We start from the raw sequence: 22,666 nt of genomic DNA, 5'->3' as shown, positions 1-22,666 counted from the left end.
AACTGCATACGTTATAAAAGGGGAAGTAAATATCAGGCCATATATAGCTATAACTGCAATAACAGATTTGTTTTATGCCATCCGGGGGCAGCAGAAACGAGTTGTGAACACAACATTTCATCATATCGTCACCTTTTAAGTTTACATGCCGATCTTGATGGGAAACAGTCTTACAGTCTTTTGAATGTAAGTTGGAGGGTAAGAGATACTTCTCTGTAGGTTTATCAGTACCATTGGCCACTCTTACATCGTCACATTATCTTTACATTGTCATTATTATATAGAAATATCGATTACAGCCACTTTAATACCACGTTCACTCCAAATTAGAGACTGGGTGGTCGTTTTTTAACTGTTTAAACATTGTCTTTTTTATTAGTTTGAATTTAATTAGTTAGAGTTTAGGGAGAATTTAGTTAGAATTTCTGATCACGAGTTATCAAATGCCACAAGTCAAAGTCACTAAATGTGACATTCGAGACCCCACTGCCTCACCTCTACTCGCACAAAAGATCAAGTAAAAAAAAAAAAAAAGAGGAAATAAAAGACTTTGCCGACTTTGGACTGAGCACAAAGGTTTTGCTCGTAATTCTCTCTGCATGCTGATGAACCAATATGAATAGCGGGCCGGGCTGTGTACTCAAGTGCCAGAGGGTTCAGCCTTTTTTCCGTGTGTGTGTGTGTGTGTGTGTGTGTGTGTGTGTGTGTGTGTGTGTGTGTGTGTGTGTGTGTGTGTGTGCCCGCAGGCTGCCTGTTGTGAAATTGTCTCCTACTGGGCATGTTTATACGTGGTTGATAATATTGAGTCGAATATTATTGTGTTTGCAGCTGCATGCTGATGAGCCATTTTGAGGAGCCCAAGCTGACTGAGGATGAGGAGCCACCAACTGAGCAGGACAAGAGGAAGAAACTGGTTAGTCAAGTGCACACACACAATGTATACACACAGTAAAGATCTAATTTTGCAATCAGGAGACCTTTTTCTCCTTTGTCCCTATTCTGTTTGATATTTCACGAAAATAGCTTCAATGATTTTTGTTTTATTGAACATAATGTTCCTGCCTTCTGCTAGGACCACCCCTTGTGGTATCTTGTATACTACACTGGCACTCATAATACAGAATAAAATCATTCAACCAAAATAAACCCCATGATTTAGAGACCTGAAAAGATGTATTCCTCCAGTAAGCACAGAGAAAGGTTGTGTCGCCGCATACACTCGTTAGTCAGCCACCTCTCAGCTTCAATGGCTGCTCCATCTTTTCATGCACTGCACCACATAATCACTTTTAAATACAGCCCCTGGATGCACACATGTGTCATAGCAGCTTGCAGTATGCTTCGAGTCACTTGAGGTAAGCGCGGACGCCGCCGAGTACCTATAAATGGCCCCTAGGTGGGGGATGTATACCAATTAAACGACACAATGACGCACGCATGAGCATGCGTTCTGTATGAGGCGGCATTCATCTGTTCTATGTCACGCGGCGGAAGCTCCATTTCACATTGTGAAAAGTGTGTGTGTGTGTGTGCCTGAGCAAAATTGGATTTATACGTGCAATATAGGACTACTGTTTTTATTCTCTGGTGTGACTTTGGGTGACTTTTTCGTGTGTGTGTGTGTGTGTGTGTGTGTTTCCTGGGCGGTATCCCAGTGCACTTATCACCTCAGCCCAGACCCTGACTTTCTGCTTCAGGGAATAGAGGAGACTTAAAGTCGCGACTCTCCCAGCTTCTTAGCGCGCGTGGGTGTGTGTGCTCACCGACGTGCATGAGCGCATGTGTGAGTGTGCCCACGTGAGACCGCTTGATTTCTAGTTGCAGTTTGAGGAGAAAGTTAATGAGGAAGATGACCCGTGGCGTATTTTTTTTTCTTCTTTTTTAAATATTTGACTACAGTTTGACTTTCTCGTGGTTTCTGTCCTTGGCAGGTGTTTGTGTGTGTCTTGTATAAAAGGTGTATGTGCAAGTAGGAACGAGCTTGTGAGTGAGAGGATATTGTTTGCTTTTAGCCCTTTCTCATAATAAATAGTAAAGTCAGTGCATCACGGAGGTGAATTTATTGAGACAACAATACACATGTCTGAGAGGAATGAGTCGTGATCTTGTGCTAATATTCAATGCAGTCACATCCACGTCGCTTAATTACATTCCAAGTGTACTTGCACTCGGAGGCATGCAACTCTGGTCCAGCCAACTTTCATCAGACGGTCCACCATTTGTAAGAGTTAGGTGTCGGGGTCTGCTGCATTGCCAGTCAGGCAGCAGGTAAAGGCCGGAAGCCTGGCTATGAAAACTGGCGCTTGGGACGTGAAATGTCAGCCCTCTGGGAATGAAGCAGCTTGAGCGAGTGGGGATGTGAAGCAATACCAAATAGATCTAGTCGGGCTCACCTTTATGCACATCGCTGGTCTTAGAACCAAAGTCCTGGATGTAGACTTGACTCACCTTTCCATCCTTCACCAGGCAGGCGAGCTGAGCTTCAAGTTTCCTTCTTATAAAACAGCAGTTAATAGAGATGTGGAGTTGTTGGAAAGGAAATCAAAGTGTTTCATTCTTTTTTTTTAACCACTTGCCAGATTGGGTAGTAAGTTCCCTATAGTTACTAGCCTGACATGGAAATGTACTTGTACTTACTTACTTATTGTTGAGCCCTGTAGAAAACTGGTTTGTGGTGAAAAGCAACAGACGGATAAAATCAAAATAAGCTCTCTGCGTCAGTACACACATGTCCATATATATCATACTTCATCAATCCTTGCTACCTTTCTTTACTTTCTGGTACATCCTATCCCTCCTTTTTCTCCCCCTCATCTGTCCTTATCTGACTTCCTCATTTTCTATTTGCGCAGCCTCCCCTTGTCAAGCAGTTTCATCACAGTCTCTCTGCCTGCAGGTGATATTTGTATGATTGTGCTGGTTTGTCTTGTTGAATTAGATTTTGCTGCTTCCTTGCAGGCACCTGCGATCTTACATAAACGAAGAATAGAGTGAAAACAGGGGGAAAGGGGCAAATTGCCCTCGGCTGCCAACTTGATGGGGTGATTTTGCTGTAATATTGTTAGCGCATTATTAATGATTTGATTACATTATTAATACCTTTTCGGAAATCGGACCTTGAGTTGGGGCAGATAGTGCTTGCATGTGTGATTCATGGTTCAATCAGCGCCCCCAATCCATGCTTTGGGAATTCACCCACCAACTGTGGGTCTTTTGCGGGAAACACCGAGTCCAGTTGAACTTTGACGGGCAATAGAAGTCCAATTATTGGCTGTAGGTCTCATTCTATTAGCATGCGTACGTGACACACCCTATAAGCTCCTTGCACCATGAAGTCCTATATTGTCCAGATGGAAATGTTCCCCAGATAATTGGAATTCAAGTGAAACCTCTGAATCAAATAAAAGGCTTATCAAAGGTAGACATTATGTAGAGGGCGAGGTATCCTTTTGGTTCCATGCCCAGAAGTGACAAGGTCACTTAACTGCTGGGAGGGGAGTGGAGTGGGGGAGGAAGTGACTGCGGCCGCTAACTTTGAAAGCCCACTGAGTTCATGTGGTGTCGGTGTGTGTTCCTCGAGAACTTGTCAAACAGTCTGATGTGTGTTAGTGTTGTTTTGTCAGTAAGTACCAGTATTGACTGTGTCTAATGAAAATCACAACCCATGAATTTTATTTTTTATGATGACGACACAATGTTATTTACACAATATTATAAAGACCTAAAACTGAAGTGGTTTGATAATATGTACAATATTTTAATAGCTTTAGTTATAGTCTCATTTAAATAGTTACATTTGGCGTTTGCTAGTACGTCTTTTATTATTTATACACTGAATGACATGTTTGTTTTTTGTTTTTTTCTATTGGTCAACTCTGTAGTTTGTGTGTTAAGCTGCGGGCAGAGTATGAAACATTCAAACTGTTCTTGAAAGATCATCTAAGCTTTTTCAACTCTTTCCCCCAAATTCGTAAAGAAATAACTAAAGTCTGACTCTAGCAACTCGATTCCTTTAAAAGCTCTGACTCAAAGTCTTCTCATGCATTATGTAATTTTTTCTTTTTTGAACAAGAAAGGCACTGTACATCTGTGTGTTAAAGGAAGAGACTTGTTTTGTCAGATGTGAATAGCAGGACCTGGTCTTTTACTGCACATTTATGAAAATCACACATACCGCTTTGAGTTTGATGTTTGATAAATCTAGAATGAAAACGCCAAACGTCAACCTTTTTAAATACGTGGGTCTGCTTTATTTCAAGATGTCCCAGATGGCTCGGCAACCCTCTCGATCCATCATTCCATTCAGAGGTTGTCCTCGTGGGTGCAGCTCTAGGTTTCATAGTCTGTGTCAGCAGAGGCGGCCTCACCGCTGCAGCTGTCTTCTGATTTGTCGCCTGAGTTCGACTTGCCATATTTTTCCGGGCACAAAAGCGGGAGCTGGTTTTTGTAATCTTGGAAGCTGTTGACTGTTCCACTCTATCTTGTCTGGCATTTATAAGAGCCCCTCACTTTGATCTGAGCGTCACAGGCAACTAGACTAGGCTAACGGATGCTGTGTTTTGGCCTCGGTACATAAAGCATCATTTGATTCTTGTGCTTCATCTATAAGGCCAGCGCCATCAAACAAGAAGAGGGATAGGCGACATCAAAGACTTTCTCCGCTGGGTACTAATGACACAGGCTCTGTCTGTTGTGCTGTGGCGGCACATACCCCCTCCCCCCCCCACACACACACACACACACACACAGCGTTTCTGTTATTACGACACACTGATGTATATGAACAACACGCATGCAGCGTTTTGTGCGGTTAGAAGGGGCCAATGACTGATTAGACTCAAACAGGAAAATGCAAGGCAACGGTGACCTGTTTCACAAACAATTGTGCAGGTAGAACCGGGATATAATGAGGGGGCGGGTTGCTAAACCTGATGCAGTGAATAGTAATAGAGACCTGAGGTGGTATTGTGTTTTGAATCCTGGCAAAATACAGGGGACTGTGCTGTATTATCATGGTTTGCACCACTTGTATGCACGCTTGAAGGCAACTCTGAACTGATTGATTTGAATCGAGCGGTTATGAATATGTCTCTGCTGTAGCACTGCAGATAGTTTTAGAATATTCTATATATCCTGTGTGCATGTGGTGCACGAAACATAGATGTGGGAGGGGGGGGGGTTCAAAATGACATGGTGGTCTCCAGATAATAGTCCTGTGTGAGAAAGGCTTCCACATGGAGACTAGTCTCATAAACATCCCTTGTGCTTTTTGCAGGTAGAGCCTGTAGCTGTAAAGTGCCTTTCTCAAGGGCAGCAGTTGTTAAGGAAGGTTTTGTTCATGCAAATACCTGCACAGAATTATCCATTCAGCCTGAAGTTCTTAATTGGTTATGGTCGACCCCTAACCCCCTCGACAAAAATGACAAAAGACTAGAGATGAAATTCTTTTCCCAGAAAGTGACATTTACTTTGTAGGGTCACATCTTAGCATAACTTCATGCCAATCAGGTAAATTACTTTTTAAGGTTTATTTATATATATATATATATATATATATATATACAAAAAAAACTCATCAGTTACACATCCTGAGCACATGCTATAAAAGACTAAACCAAGCATTCTGTTCAAATAAATCAAAACTACGTTAAACAATAAACAGATGGTTTATATATATATTATATATATATAATTCTTATATATAATATATATATATGTTATATATATAATATATATATATATATATATATATATATATTATATATATATAATTCTTATATATAATATAATAATATAATATATATATATATATATATATATATATATATATATATATTATATATATATATAATTCTTATATATAATATAATAATATATATATATATTATATATATATATATATATATATATAATAATATTATATATATATATATATATATATATATATAATATATATATATATAAACCATCTGTTTATTGTTTAACGTAGTTTTGATTTATTAGAACAGAATGCTTGGTTTAGTCTTTTATAGCATGTGCTCAGGATGTGTAACTGATGAGTTTTTTTTTCTTCCAGACAATTAGGCTAACGAGGTAGTTTTCAGAAGGGCGTCTTTCTGCCATTGCTATTGGTACTGGTGGATACATACGATCGTCAAAAAAACCCATAAAGCTCACAGTTAGAACAATTATTTTCAGATTTAAAGATGATAATGCTCAGTTTGAATTTTCCAACAAAAAAAAAGTATATATTTTTCATCTGGCGATTCTGAAAGCAGCAGAAGTTGAGCTCAGACCAAAAAGTCCTGACACTAACAGATTTGCAGGAATTTGGTGTGCATTTGTTTGTGCTCTCCTGGTCAAGTAAGTGTTGAACCACATTTATTAATGTCATATAAACGTTCTATGTTGACTTAATGATATACTGAAAGAAAGCCAGGGATATGGTAGGTAGTCTGTCTAAAATGAAGAAACATTCACTGCGTTATGGTACAAGAATACTTTTTTGTTCCCACATAAATAAACAAGGTTTTATTTAGAATCTGAGTTACTAAGTATGGGGCAAATATTCCCCTCCCCCCCGAAATGGGCCTGAGGTAAAAAGAAAGAGCATTCTATTAAACGTGCATGCTTTGAAATTTGAGAAGAGAAAGATAAAGAATTATACCTATTACATTGTTACCCCATGGCCGTTATCGCTCAGAGTGAATAGAAAACATTTTCCAGCACTTATTAATTAGTCATGAAATTGTTCCCCCATTTTCATTATTTTGTGTAGATTAGCAATAAGTCTGATTAAGTTCCCCTAAATGACAATTCCATTAAATGTGAATGCTTTGATGTTTAAGAAAGGAAATTACAGCAAATGATATCTATTGTTATTACCCATCGGCTGTTGGCGCTCCGAGTAAATCAAAAAAATGCTTTTTGAAGCTTTGATAAAGTACCGATTAATCATGAAATTGTTTTTGTCATTTAACAGCTTTTCATTATTTCATTTTAATGAACAATCCAAATGACCCTGGGGTCCTTTTTAGAGGTGTATATTTATAGGAAATGAGTTTCAGTGTGTTATCAATTCACTCCAGGCCACACAAAGCTTTGGTAATCAACGCTTGCCATTCCTGCTTTATTATTACTCCAGTCTCAAGCAGACCATCAGTGTCAGCATAATTTGGTTTTGTTGAATAACAGACCTCTGACAGTGTTATTCTGCACCGCAAGATATAGAGATTCTCCTTTGTGCTGCCTACGGCATACAGAGCTATCAAAATTAGTTTTCGTCTCTGTCGCTCCTGAGCTTTACAGCCATTTGTCTGTGGGAGTGTAGCAGGATTGCAAATATGTTGTCGTTTACCTGGAGTAGGTAAAGCATGTTAGTATATTACATGGATGGACTTCGATGGCCCTCGAGCCTCGGTCAGCAGAGTTCGATTCAATTCCCCCCCAAAGGGATGGGAATAATATACAAAATACTGTGCTTACAAAAGTGTTCATGTTCTGTTATTTGAATGGAATTACGGCTGATATCATTTAAGGAAAATATATTTTAACGCCAAAGGTTTAATCAAATCTACAGATTGGTTTCCTGTTTATTTAATGCACAAATAAGTATTGAGTGTTCTCTCATAGTCTGTTGCAATGTCACTAGCAATGTGTGGCCAGATCCAATCAGCTTCAGAGTGCAGTCCCAATAGTACTGGAAAAATATGGCACATCTGTAAATCTGCCTGGAGCAAGCTTGTCCTCAGCAGAGTGTCTGTGGGAGAACCGGGAGAGATAACCAAGAGGCCATACAACAGCAATTCTGGTCATTTAGACGCAGGGTTGTATTTTCCAGGTAGTTTATTTTCTCTTTGTGGTAACGGAGACCTTTTTCACCTTGTCATTTTTTGTGCTCATTGTTTGCACAAGGACCTCTCGTAGTTGCAGCGATTCAAACGCTTTGACAACATATTTTCATCGACTGCCACTCCTCGCTCCTCTTAACCGCCCGGTAGGCGCCACGAATGATCAACAACGGCTTTATTTCAGACTTGTCTCTGGATTCTTCAATCAAACATTACAGCTGTGATATGTTAAAGCGGCGCTGGAGACCAAAGCCGTCCCAGGGGCGATGATGTGTTCACTATCACTTAGCAACTTGACAAATTACAAACTCAACCAAGCTCTGACTACAGTGGACCGAGGGCGTCTTCTCCTGTTGGCAAGTTCGCTCTTCTTTTTTATTTTTAAAAAAAGACTAATTCAACTCAGTACCGACTACTGGCGGGGGACATTGGTTTGTATTTGTTCAATCAACGATTACAGCAGTGGTCGTTGCAGACAAACCTGGCAGAGGTCTTTACTCGAGTGCCCTTTTCTAGTTAATGTGCTAAACAATTAATACCTGTGCTTTTCCTGCCATGGAAGTCAGAGTAGCAGTACCAAGTATACATCATTAGTGGTGCCCTATACTAATGTAGCTGTTCCATGCAGACGTCTGAACAAGACTGCAACCTGCTGTTGAAGATATTAGAATGCAAAATATTCACTTCAGGGAACGCTCGACTCATTATACCCACTTACTCTGGCTGTCTTTGTGGTAAAGTTGTAGCTGTGCAGATGATGATGCAGCCAAAAGTGGGCTTAGTATTTCCACCTGTCAACTCATTGGATTTATTGGGAGCTAATTATTGTTGTTGTTCAAGTGAGGAGAAAAGTTAATCTTTGGTCTGAGAATTCATAGTTTTTTAAATTGATCTTAATGCATCTTAATTACCAGTGTGAATCTTATTCATTCTGAACGTCACTCGTTACAGTGGAGACCAACCACTGGTTTAGATTTTTTGCTGAGAGCTGAAAAATCAAATTCAGTGCTTGTCAGTCAAGTAATAAAACAACTTACTTATTGGACTTTGCTCACGGCAGGTTGATTAGTTAATCAAACAAGGCATTGACGATGATTGACTGAGAGCAAATGTTGATCTACAATACATCCGCCAATGTCGTATTGCTGGCAGTTTTGAATAAAGAGGGATTCCAAGCATTCAATGTTCTCTTGATGCTGTTTGCAAAACCATCCAGCCGTTACGGGCCAAGCTTGGATCGCCAAGTCAATTAGCCCATTCATATAATTCTTTTAGTATTGAGCTGCAAGTTCGAGGGAACAACATATGCTGTTAAAGAAACCCCACCAAGTATGAGGCAAGCAGCATAATGTTGCACATTTTTGCTGGATAGTTTCAGGCAACCAAGACCACATGCCTGTAGATACTATTGCATTGTTTAGTTGCTTGTTGAGGATGGTGCCAAGTGATGAAAATAAGTTTGACTAACTCGCATGCAGTTTACTTTTTTTTTTACATTCCAGAAGTCCGAGCACCCTCAGACTTATCTTTTTTTGTGTTGGTTCCTCTTCAGATTCTCATGCATAAAATCTGTCACATTTATTACATTTCCTTTATTCAGTCTGTGTCATGACTAAAGATTTGTCCATTTTTGAGCCAGCCTATGGGACTTGCACACATTCTCTATCTAACATGAAGTGTTTGTACACCAGCTTTGTGGAATCCTCTATACGATGCGTCTCTGGCCTGAAATGGAAAACACATTTTGTATTAATAGGAAATGAATGTATCCTAGAGCTATAAACTAGATCATTCATGATCAGTGAGGATACGATTGTTTGGAAGATATCGCAGCGCCTTGTTAAAGGAAACGTATTGGTCTGATGGTGCCACTTCAATTCTAATCTTAATTATTTATCTGCAATAACTAATCCGTCTCTCTCTCGTCAAACAGTAACATAATTAATTAACGGGTACATCACCTCTTAATTATGTGTGCATATGTTAATTTTTGTCTCAGTATACATTGAAAAAACCTTTTCAAAATATACAGATATTTAATGATGACACATTGCAACCAAAGTTTCCTACCCTTTGGAGTTTTCTTGTAAATGAACAAAATGTTTACATATCTTTTACATATTCTTTAGGTCTCACAAAAAAAACATGTTGAATGCATTTCCTTCCTCAAAATATTATTTCCAATCCTGTATTGTTTAAATCCACGTTTGCCACCAAGCATTCATCTTCTCCCCTGAATTTGTTGGCACTTTGCAACTTTCTTCAGGGATGGGAATCCTGTCATGCGCGTGCATGCTCCTACGTGTGAGTCCTCACGTGCAGCTTTATTTCATTCAAAATGCATGAAAATGATTCATTCTTCTTGCCTCACGCAGTCTCGAGCACTCGATGTCCTAAGACATCATCATCTTGACATCATAAACTGGAAAGCAAGAACATGTGTTTGCATCAATGCGTGGCCTGTGCAGGCAAAGTTAAGAGGTGGGATGCGATGCACAAAACCTTTCCACATGCAACTTAAGGGAAGAGACGACACGCTTATTTTCATAACAGCCAACCCACCCAGGAGGGTCCCGAGCCGCCTTTTCAAGGGAGATCTATAGTTGTGGTCATCAACAATTCACTGATGATACCTCTAAGAGCATGATTAGATTTTCAATAATTTCAAAAGGCACTGAATTTTAATTAATGGAAACGAGGCAACCTTTTCATTACGCTTGATTTGCTTGAACTTTATATGCACTACATGTCCCAAAATTCTTATTTTGATACTAAATGATCAAATGAAATGCATTGCATAATTAAGTACTACTAAAATAAAGTCAAACCTCTCATGAAGTTGCTTTAGGCTGAAGAAATCCTTTGCAAAAAGAATGAATATGCTTCAAATGTTTCTGTCCTCTAAAAGCCGTGCAAATGGACAACCCAGGTGGTGATGTCAAAGTAAAAAGGTTAGCAAAACTTAAAATCCCACGCCCAACACGACCCCATGTAAAAAAACAAAAATGAAAAGGTTGGACGATGAGAAGGAGCTTCTGTGCCTAATAATTGATGCGGTTGTATTCCACCGGCCAGCTCCGATTTGTGCGGTGCGGCTCTTTGCGAGCTCCTAAAACCATCTCCACAAGCGTTTCCACAGAAGTATAAATCAGGCCTGAATGGTGTTACTGCCAATGAAAACCGAACATTTCTGCTTTTGCTGCCGATTTCAAATCGAAACCTCGAAATAACGTTAGAAAATAGGACTGTTTCTTCAATATACTGCTCTGACCACGAATTAGATCCGATCATTCTCCGATATCACCCAGTTTGTATTCAAGTGTCAAGCGTGGACACACCTGAATTCCAATCTGGCACATCCGATCACAAACGTTGCATTGAAAAGACAAGTGTAGCTACAGCATAGTTATGACATTTCAAAAAGTTCCACGCTGCAGAAATTGCTTACTGCATCCTTCATCCACACACCTGAGTTTTACCAATGCAGAAATTGGTCTTTCAGTGGCTCCCAGATGGCGCAGCAGATTTCCGACAGGATGCCGCATATCACTGTTTGACCCAGCTTGTCGCTCAAGGCCCCGGTTTCAAGAATCCTCCGAGTCACGGCCAATCCGTCAGAGCGCCATGAAGGTTCTCACTGACGAGGCAAAAATTGTCCAGAGTTATTTAAAGGTTTTAATTTATTACAAACAATCAGGCCCATCCATCATGTTCTTGCATTATAGCACATCTTTAATTTGATTTTGATAGAATTGCTGGGGAAATTATGTCAAGCCCAGTAGTTTCAAAGGATGATGGATCTGAGGACTCGTCACCCTGAATGGCTTTTTTCTTATTCTTTACAGTGTGTTGACACGCACTTGTGCATTTAGGATCCCGACAAACGTTTGTCTCAGGGGTCCTATGTTAAACACACCGTGGCCTGTAGGATTATGACAGCAACTCTTCCACTTTTTCCGCACGACGCTCGCATACCTCACAGCTTCTCCAGAGACGCTGTAGACCTCCTAGCGGCCTCCCTCAAGTCGCTACTGTCCTTCTCCCCGCCGTTGCTCACTTAGTGAGGGTGGCTCGCTGTCGGCAGATTTACAGCTCTTGCACACACACATTTCTTTTTACTATGCACATGCACATGTATGAGCAGATTACTACACTTGGAGGTATGTGTTTACTAATATACACCCTTATGATAGAGAGGCTAAAGGGCTCTTACATTTACGCCCTCTAGCATAATGCTAATTAGGGTATTACAATTTGTGCCGCCTCATTTAGTGTGGAAATTACTGCAATCAAGTTATAATCCTCCCTCTAACTCAAGAGACCATGAACTTATGAAACCTCAGAAATGGAAAGGGTTGATGGAGGTGTGTGGTTTTTCTTTTGTGTTTTAGGGGGCAATCTCTCTTTCTCTCTTTCCTTCTTTCTTTCTATCTTTTCCGGCCCTTGTTTCTCTGACTGGTCCTCTGACCTCCCCTGTCTTAAACTTTTTAAATTCCGCTTGTGCTTTTCTTGATGACTATTTAATGGCGCTGTCTTTTTTACGTACGGTTGATCAACCTTTGTCCCTGAATATAATAACGAAATGACGAATGTACATGACCTTATCTCTCAGCTCACTGTTCTGTCTCACTCTGTTCGGTTTTGCCTTCTCTTTCTTTTTTTTTCCGGCAGTGCAGCTGAAGGACCCTCTTGTTACATTGAAATTCTTCACATCCGCAACGGCGTGTCTTTCAACACTAAACTACCACAACAAAGGAAATGTTGTCGAGGCTGTACTTCTTGCCTCGCATTGCTATTACCGTCGAGTAAAGAGCGTGGTTGGTAGCTTTGGGTGTTTTGACAGCCAGGCGACAGAACACAGAGTTAGCCTGCTGTGTGATTGCCTCTTCTGTGTTTCAGTGTAAGCAATCACAAATTCAAGCTGTTCTCGGTATATCATTCTTCTTTTTCAACACACAAGTATAACAATTGTGATTTGGTAACGTATTTGTACTTGAAAACCACTATTGCATGTTATTGTGCTGTCATCTGAAAGTGGAAACCTATACTGTGGATATATTTTTGTGTCATTTCTGCAACAAAGCAAAGGTATTTTTGACAGTCATACTTCTGCACAATCAAAAACACTGGAGTCCAGGTTGCAATGCAGAACAGGCATTTTTTTTTATGTATTTCCTGTTTATAAAGATGAGTGGTGGAAAACGCTGGTTTCATTTGAGGACAAAACTAAACGCAACATTTACCACCAGCTGAACGTCTTGTTTTTGCACCAGCAGCCACAGTTGACAAGCATAGCATTTCCCATTTTCTGACTTTAAATTTGACAGACCTCCGTGCTTTTTGCTGTGTGATTCTGGTGAGAACTATGCAGGATCCGTTGCAGTCCTGCAGTTCTCGCCTCCCGTCTAGAGGACACCGTAAATTAGTGTTTGGGTAAGGTCCCCTCAACTGATCGCGACCAACACCTCTCACATGTAAACCTCTTCCTCGTGTCCAGACGCGCTAAGCTATCGATTGGGTCGAAATGCAGTTATTAAAGGTCCTGACCGTATTGATCAGACGAGGTGTTGCATCAACACGTTAAAGCTAAAAACACACATAGTTTTGCTGTCTCTGTCCACCTGTTGTTTTTGTGCCACCACGCCAGCGACAGTGGTATGCCCAAACGTCTGTCCGTCCGCTATGTTCTCATAAAATAAGATAATCCTTTATAAGCCTCGCAGCGGGAACATTTACAGAATCACAGCAGCATGGGGTAAAATGAAAACAAGAGACATGAAACGATCAAAACAAGTATTATAAATAACCAAATAAGCAATAAAAACCTCATATAAAACAGTCAAGTCAATAACTGAAATATTATACATACAGACAGAACCACTATTATTGCACAGGTTTTAAGTGTTTTGTGGTCTACTGGGATCTCCGCTGGTTGTGCAGCCTGACAGCAGCAGGAAGGAAGGACCTGCGGTATCTCTCTTTTCACACAGCAGGTAGCTGAAGGAGCTGTATAGAGCTGCATCCTCCTGTCTCACACCTCTTCCACAGTATCCAGTGCGCACACACACACACACACACACACACACACACACACACACACACACACACACACACACACACACACACACACACACACACACACACACACACACACACAGCACACGTACTGCATGAACGAGATATCTCTGGAATGCCTGGACGGACATCCATGTCCTGTGCTCAAGAATGAACTGATTACATTTTGGTAAAAACTCAAGAATTCATATGCTAATTATGACAATTTATCACTAATGTCTAAAGGATACATTGACAAAGTGGTGTATTTTTTTTGGGACAGACATCGGAGGCATACAATTGTGAGGCTAATTCCAGGTTTTTCTTTAAAACACACATTCTTATCTGAATACCAACAGAGATTTTGACACACACACACACTTAATAAACCAAAAAATGTGTCTGTCTAGCCAAATTAGTTTAATAGCAATCATTTAAATGATCACAGACTAAGAAATGTTAATCTCAGTTATAATTGGGACAATTAAGAAGCCTGTAACGCAGTTCTGACGTTACCGGTGCTCATCGCAATTAAAGAAAACAGATTAATTATAAAGGGGAACGAACTCCACCAATTCAGATTAAGATCGTTTCATGTGGAGTGGTATCACACAGCCTGTGAAAACGGTTGTAAAATGCTATCTACGAGTCTGGAGAAGCTTTGTCAAGGGTGACCAGGGTGACCTCAGGCCGGCCTCGGGAGACCACAACAGAAAGACATAACTTACAGAGTTTGAATATCAGACTCCGGTCATATCTTTTGCATTGAGAGTATAAGGAATATGCTAATAAGTAAGCACTCACACTGGGCTGTGTATACATGCTTATATATATTTATTTTTGTAACTGCATTTTGATAGCTGATATGTGCAGGAGTTGGAGGAGGAGAAGCTTGAGGTAATTGGATTAGAGTCTGGGATATAGACTGGGATTTTCAGCAGGCCCTTTCCCACCAGGCCAGTGCATCTCTGCCAACACATGCACACATATAGAGAGACTTTCACTCCCATGCATAATATCCATTAGCCACGCTCTCACATATGCTTCCATCAAAACTGGCACATGCACATACAACCAAGCCTTTGCCGCCCTTATTCTTTGACGTTTGTAATCAGTCAGTCACGCCTCTTAAATTCTACTTAAATATTACCTCAAATGTTTAAGTTGGAATGGCTTCAGAGAGAACATATAGGATGAGGTTGGAAATTGTCCTTTCTATTGTCAAGAAATCCCATGAATAGAGCAAAACTACCATTGTGTCCATCTTTCAACTTCCAGCCTCTCTCTCTGGCGCGCACTCCCAAACTCATTCATTCCTACTGAAGATATATATCTTTAATAACTGTTCACGAGCATACATTTAAAAAAAAGGCTAAATCATTGCCTTAGTGCTCTGTACTAAAGTTTTAGCAAGCGTTGCTCAGACAGGAGTAAATAGTACCCTCGTTGGAAACTATTTTCACCAGTGAATGTATTGCTCTCATGAGTATTCACGGCAGGAGGATGGAATCGACTCAAAATGAATGAATGAAGTGCCGGTATTCACGGTGGTGAAGGAGCTGCTGGCCCAGTACACCGAGACGAACGAGCTGCATCAGGCTTTGGATACACAGACGAAACTTCATTAGGATTACTAAACAGGTGTCATTAATGACATTAATTGAGGCTCTGCTCCAAAAACATTTGTCAACGTCTGGACAGCGTCAATACAGATGGAATAATTTGTGTTTAATGGGTATTTTACATGAGGTAAAAATGGCCGCAGTTGTGGGGGCAGAGCATCATTTTTATAATCATTCTCATAATTACAGGTTGTTGTTTTTTCCCCTCCTATGCCGATCTCGCCCACTTCCCTACTTTGTGTTCTCTGTTTTATTTTCCCTCTCTGCTCTCGGAAACGACTAAACCGTGTCCACTGTCTCTCTTCTGTTCATCCTGCCTCTCATTTATCTTCCACTCTCTCCGAGGCACGACGACCGGTGGTTCTTTATCAGTGAGCTGCAGCAGGGGGCATGGCCCCCTCCTTCTGTCCTTTCCTCTCATCACCGCTCCAAATCTGTTCTTCTTCAAGCCTCCACCGGTCTCATCTCCCCTTCCCCAGCATTTTTGCCTCGACAGGAATATTTAGTCTGTGCACCATCGGGTTGTCTGTGCTCTTATACTTCATGCAGATTGCTTTTGTCCTTCAATTCATCACTTTTTTTTCTTGTTTTCACTCAACTTAGTATGTTGCTTATTGCACCTCTACTTCTCCACCCGTCTTCCTGTTGCCTTTTATCTTTTCCTTCATCCAAACTCCCTGAATACTCTCCCCTTTCATCTTCCTGCCACTCTGAACTTTAAAATGTAAATCTGTAACTTCTCTTGTGTACAACTTACCTGCATAGAGCATGTCGTCATTCATTTAGGCTATTGCTTAATTGATTGTTTTGAAACACCGAGGGCACCTTTTACAAGACATGAATATACATTCTTGCCAGTCGCGTTCTGACTCTTTATAAAAGCATTGCTCGTATTTGATTGGTGCTTTGTGTGTTTGTGTTTTAAATGTGTCAATTTGGCCTTGAACCAAAAGCTTGGGATAGACATCAAGCCGGTCTCCTGCGAGGTGCAAACACACATCGACTGAGTAATTGCAAAGAAACACCGCTGCGCTTCTCGGCATGTGCTGAAAGAGTTGTAGTGTTGTAGTACGAGAGGTTGTCCTGAAGGTCTTGACCGACATGGATGCAACGTAACTGGTTGGCGTGAGATGGTATTTATATGTTTCAATAACTGAACAAACGATCAGTCTTCACACTCGAATGGAGAAGAAAAAAAGCAGCCCTTTGTTGTCTTATATAACCGCGAACAATAATGAAGCTTTGTGTGTCATTTTTGACCACTTGGGAGCAGCTTGCAAGTCTAGGCGCCGTCGCCGAGGGCCTGTCGATGATGTGTCATAAATTAGCTGATGAAATTAAGATCTGCCAGCAGAGTAATCCTCTGAACCCCACGCTGTCAGCTTCCCCCTTGCACAACACAGGTCTTCGTTTACACTTCAGCACATCACAAAGCTCGTTGCATCACGCCGAAGTCAGCGTACGTGCTCACGCACAAACACACTCGCGTACTGTATTTGTGTGCTTGCAGTTAGACATCGGGCACCCCGGGGTACGAGATAAAGTGCAGGTTGTTGCATCATTAACTCCAGTTAGCAATTGCGTTGCCCGACTTGGTTTCCTTTAATGTCGTCTGCTAGAAGCGCGCTTTCCCTCTGAATAGAGCAGCCCGCTGTGGGGAGAAAACGAGGTTTGAGAGGTTGGCAGGTTAAGAAAATAACGATTCGTAATGAGCCCACTTGTGTTAATACTCTAACTTTAATCCCAGATTACCTGATGCAACCGTAGGAATATGTATCAGATTTTTAATGCGACTGTGTTTGCCTTTATGTGGCCCTGTGGTGCAGCGAGCTCGGAGCAATAAACATATCTGGGTTGTTGGCACACAATCTTTTTTGTCAACTGCTGTTTCTAAGGTAAAAAATTAATTTTCAACCTAACTTCCAAACACTAGGATGTGAAATTCAAGTCACTATGAATAAAAAGCCCTTAAGGTGCTCAGAAAAATGTAAATTTGAACATTTAAGAAAATCAATGGCTGCTGGGTAAACTCCATCTTCCGAGAAACAGTGTGTGATATTATTGAAAACTACTAATGGACCTTTCTGTGAATATTATAATTTCTTTTGTCAACTGCTGTTCCTAAGGTCAAAAATAAACTTTCAATCTCAACTCAACTTCCAAACACGAGGATTAGATTGGTTGACTCATCAAAGAGAGTGTGTGTGTGTGTGTGTGTGTGTGTCATTGTGATCAGCGCTGGTGTTTCTACAGTGATGGCATGGGACTCTTTACCTCCTTTTCCCTCAGGAAAAGGGCAGCAACAGTCCAGGGATTGCATTAGAGGTGATGGCTTTCACAGGCCCCTTCGTTTCCTCTGTCTCTTCATGCTCTGCCTCCTCTCTGTCCTGAACAACGGGTTGCAGCTGCCATCTCTCACGACGTCCCACGTCACCTCGGTTTTCTTCGATAGCCGCCCTCACCGCGTTCTCTGCATCAGCGTCATCGTGCCGGTTCCCGGCAACCCCTTCACACCTTCGACAATACTCCCTTCTCTTGTTGCGTTCGCGGTCCCTCGTCACCACTTTCTTCCCTTTTTCCTTTTCAACTTTCCTCTCTGCTTTGAGATCACATCCTCACCTCCTCTTGCCTCCTTTGTTCTCTGCTCTTTGTTCTTTTCTCATCTCTGCCTCTGTTCTTCCCCGGGGGATGACACTGGATCACGATTTGTTTGTGTATGGGAGGTTTTCTGCGTAGCACAGCGCTTGTCCTTCGTGTATTGTTCTTCATCCTGGTGCTCTGTTGTCGGCTATCTCAAATATTCCGCCTTTTTAAACTCATGTCTTCTCACAGCATCCTGTCTGTTTAACGATCTCTTCATCTGTTTCATATTCATCTTGCATCATTATTTATTCATAATTCTCCTTGTCAATGTACACAACATTTTCAAACACTCCTGGAAGGGCTCATCCACACACATTTCTTTTACGCCTTTGTTTTAATACCTTTGATTCTTCGGCTGAGACTTTGCACACCGTCCTTAGAGCCGACTCGTATTTGCAAGTTTCACCACTAAACAGGAACTCATATCTGATATTTATTAGGATTAATGCGGATGTGTATTATTCCTGTTTTTCCTCTGTCAGATTAGATATTTAAGAGGATCACAGCGATTGAGAAATACTTAGGAAACTTTTTTTTGTTTGGCTCACACACAAGTTGTTTGTGCTGACAGGATGATAGGATACATGCTTACACACAAACACACACACCCTGCAGGTCCTTGTGCAGAATGTAATTATGCAGGTTAGATGACAAGAGCCACTCTACACTAGTTTGATTGCACCGTTGACAAATACACTAATTAGCATGGCAAGCATTCCTCCCAGTGGTTGGCTAAACACCAGGAGTTGCCGTTACAGTATTCGTGATTACGAGTGCACAAGCTTGCCCAAAAGTCAAGTGTTTGCTTGAGAGCAAACACCCATCGGAATTTAATCTCAAGCGGCTGGAGGAGGAGGGTCAAGCAGCGTCATATAATGGCGCCCTCGTGTGCTCTTGTAATTTACTTCCAGGTGTTCAAACTTTTCCGTGGTGTTGTTTTCCTCTGTCCTTGCTTCAGTCCACACACAGAAAAGTGTTTTTCCACAGCTATGTGTCTGCTCTAGTAAGCTATCCAACTTCCCCCCCCTTAGTTTATTTTTTTCACTCCATTGTCAGGGATAAGTTTTCCAGCGCTGTCGTCTGCGTAAGATGAATGGCGGCAGGTGCATATACTGAATCATTTTCTCTAGCGCGAGGTTTGTGTTTGCATCTGTCCAAGTTGAAAATGGTGACATGTCTGAGATGCTATTTCCTTCCCTTTTCATCAAATGTAACTCTGAAACAGTGTGAGGTCGTCCTTTACAACTACAGTTACAGTACGTTGTGATTCCAGTCTGAGCAGAAACGGATGGAATTAAGAATGACTCGTGGTATTTACCTTTTTCGTTAAACAGTCTCAGTTATATCAATTGTATTATTTGTTTCTCATAAAAAATATATATATATTAAGTTGAGTTAATTGTTGCTCAAATAGAACATGCCTGTTTCTGTCATTTAGTTTTTTTATTTTATTAAATACATTGGGTTTATATGGTGCATGGTCACAAGCCCTGCATCATGGGAATGCAGTTGTGCTCCAGACTTTACGCTTTACTTCTTAACACTTTGTACATTCCTAGACCACGAAGTATGCAGATAAACTACAAGAAATGCTTCCACACTAGCACATCACCCAAAGATAGTGTCAGTTGACCCACTGGTATTAAATGTGAGGTCTTACTGGGATGGCAACAATCAGTGGCAGAATTTAAAACTCCACTTGTCAGCAGACCAGAGTTTGCAAAACTTGCCAGCCTGAGGCAAAGAGTCTGTCCCAGATTGAGAAGTGAATAACTCCACAGCTGCCATGCCAAGTGCTATTGAAAGAAGCCAGAACCAGACTGTGAAGCGTGGTATGGAGAGCACACCCAGGCTATTATCCCCCGCAAAATCAAACCTGGAACGCCGACAGAACAATCGTGTTGAAAGCCCACACTGACCCAGCCAAAACCAGATTTGAATCCCTTTACAGAATGTTCCAACTTGAGCAAATCTGCAACAAAAGCATGAGAGACAAAAGGAAATCCCCAAATCCAGATCTGCTACAACAGTGCAGACATATCCAAGAAGAATCCAACCTTTAATTGCTGCCGAATATTCAACCTCTGTGTATTTACTCAGGAGAGAGGAGGAGACGGTCAAAGGTCAAAAGAAAATGTGCAGCATTTGTCTTTCAAGACATGATGTCGCTTAAAACGTGTTTTTATTTAGACTCTTGACAAAACATCCAAATTGATTTCATTTGGAAACCCAAACATTTGACTTGAATGCGCTTTTTCCGGCTGGGTCCTAACTGCTCCATCTTCTTTGTCCCACTACAGTTGGCCCTGGAGGACCCGGTACACAGCGTGTCCCTCCAGCAGTTTGTGTACGAGAAGCTGAAGGCGCAGCAGACCATGATGGGGGACCAGAACTTCGGGGTCCTGATGGAGACCGTGGACACGGAGCTTGTCAGACAGCTCCAGGAGTTCCTCAAAGGCCTCTGAGTCACATCTAATCCTTTACTACGTTTCACAAACATCTGTGCCCAATGCTCTTCCACCCACCCACCAATTTTCTAAAATGTGCCGAAAAGGCTAATAATCGGCCCGACGTGTGGACACCTAATCCAACCCTCCCCATCCTCTACCCAGGCTTTTGCCTCATCTATATTCAGAACTAGCCTTGTCCTCGGCTAACACACAACCTCCCTTTCTCCATTTTCTGGATTCCTTTGCATCCTTTTTTATCAAAGTGGGGCCCATGTGGGTACCTGGAAAATGTCAACCTCCACCCACACTGAAACTTTACCACACCAGAGCTTCCACTCAGTCGTTCTGTTTTCTTCCTTTGGTTTTAAGTTGGAATGGGTAGAAAATACGATGGATGGAAACAAACGTTTGGGGGTTTGAGGAGCAGACGGGAAATAATCACCTGCCGGTGCCAGAGCAGGATCCTCGGGACTATTTTCTACAGAGAAATTTACAGATTGTAGCAGAAATGTGGATAAACCGTACCGAAAGGACCTAAAGACGTGTTTTACAGAATCTATTCTTAAAGAGAGGGAAAAAGAGAAATGTAATTTTGTATGTATGTAAAGTATGGATGATATTCTGCATGGTGATATTTTACCTTTTAGTTTGTTTTTACTTTGTGTTTAATTCTCTTCCATTTAAAAAAAAGAAAAAAAAAGAGATACTTTTGTCATAAGCAAGTTGAAGTAATACTGAGAGAACTTTTTCTTTTGTTTTGAGGCGGGTTAGAGGGATATTAGTTTTGACTGTTAAATAAGTGATTTTTTTTTTTAATGGTTGATTTATAAGAGTGCCGAAACACATTTCTATGTATATACATGATGCTGCTAACTGATGGTGTGTCGGAGCACTTTAATAACCAAAAACTGTTTCACCTGTTTTCATCTGTTTCTCAGTGACACATCTTCTCACATGATGTGATACTTTAGCACAGGTCTAGAAAAACCTCGGATCCAAACCCGTTGCCATATTTCATGTCTCAGTGCTAACGTGTACAAAATACTGTCCAACATCAAAAGCAACATGCCAATTAAGTTGTGTCTTTAAAACATTTAATTTGAACAGTCCTGAAGTCTGACCTCAGTGGCTGTTAAAGAAGTCCTATTGTGAGCCGCCGTGACTTTGAGTCAACATACATTACAACGCTGTGCTGCTGCATTTATCTGTCAATTTGACCATTGATGACATTTTAGTGGTAGAGACGAGGTTTCGCTAAATTTGATTTGACAGCAGAAGTGTTTTTTTTTCCAGTAGGTTGTAGTGGCAGGTGGACATGTTTCATGCAATATCTAAAATTGGGTTTAAAATAAATCTATTGTTATATTTTGAAAAATAACTGTGATTTAGTTTGGGTCTCCCTGCCTTTTTTATAGTATATTCTTCTGGGATTCATGGATTAATATAGTTTTATTTTCTCATCAGGTTGGTCAATAATCCTGACTCTCTCTCCTCTGACACTGTGATAGAGTTGAGTAGCAGTCGGAATTACGGCCTCACGCTTTCAGCCTTACCTATCCTTGAAACTCAAAAGAGCTTTCTTACTATTCTGTTAATTTCTTGACTCGTTAAACAGTAGATGATTCCTGTGCTTGTTTTGTTTTTTCCGTTAAAGACCGCAATCATGAAGGTCTATCGCGAAGTAGAGCAATGCTTCTCGGCCATCAAGTTAGTTATGCTTTGATGAGAAATTAACCTTGTTGCTTTTTCCAAAGCATTTAATAAAATGCAGTAATCAGCCAAAATATTATACTGTGTATTTCCATTACTTATTTAATGATGCATGCAACTACAAACACCTGATCCTTGATACTGTTTCAAAGGGTACATCATCCGCTGTACTCTTCTTTTGTTTGTGTTTAGCTGTGTGTTTTAACTGACATGAAGATGGACTATTACCTTCATTACTTCACCACTGAGAGCTAAACTTTGATAGCAGAGGAAAGCGGAAGAGCATCATCATGACACACACATGGGGTCTGCACGCAGTTTACTCGACGCGCAAGCC

General features: G+C 41.0%; 1 protein-coding gene across 1 annotated transcript in view; it reads left to right on the top strand.

The window, feature by feature from the left end:
- Positions 1-22,329, top strand: part of ipo11 (importin 11) — a 97,324-nt gene extending 74,995 nt beyond the window's left edge. The window contains exons 27-28 of the mRNA XM_079222577.1: positions 829-913; positions 20,470-22,329. Coding sequence (XP_079078703.1) covers positions 829-913; positions 20,470-20,634 — 250 coding nt within the window. The 3' untranslated portion in view covers positions 20,635-22,329. The remainder of the gene's footprint in view (positions 1-828; positions 914-20,469) is intronic.
- Positions 22,330-22,666: the final 337 nt, after the last annotated feature.

This window comes from Taurulus bubalis (genome assembly GCF_910589615.1).
Source record: "Taurulus bubalis genome assembly, chromosome: 8".
NCBI classification, from domain to species: domain Eukaryota; kingdom Metazoa; phylum Chordata; class Actinopteri; order Perciformes; family Cottidae; genus Taurulus; species Taurulus bubalis.
Note: the sequence above shows the minus strand (reverse complement) of the source record. Positions and strands in the feature narration are given on the sequence as shown.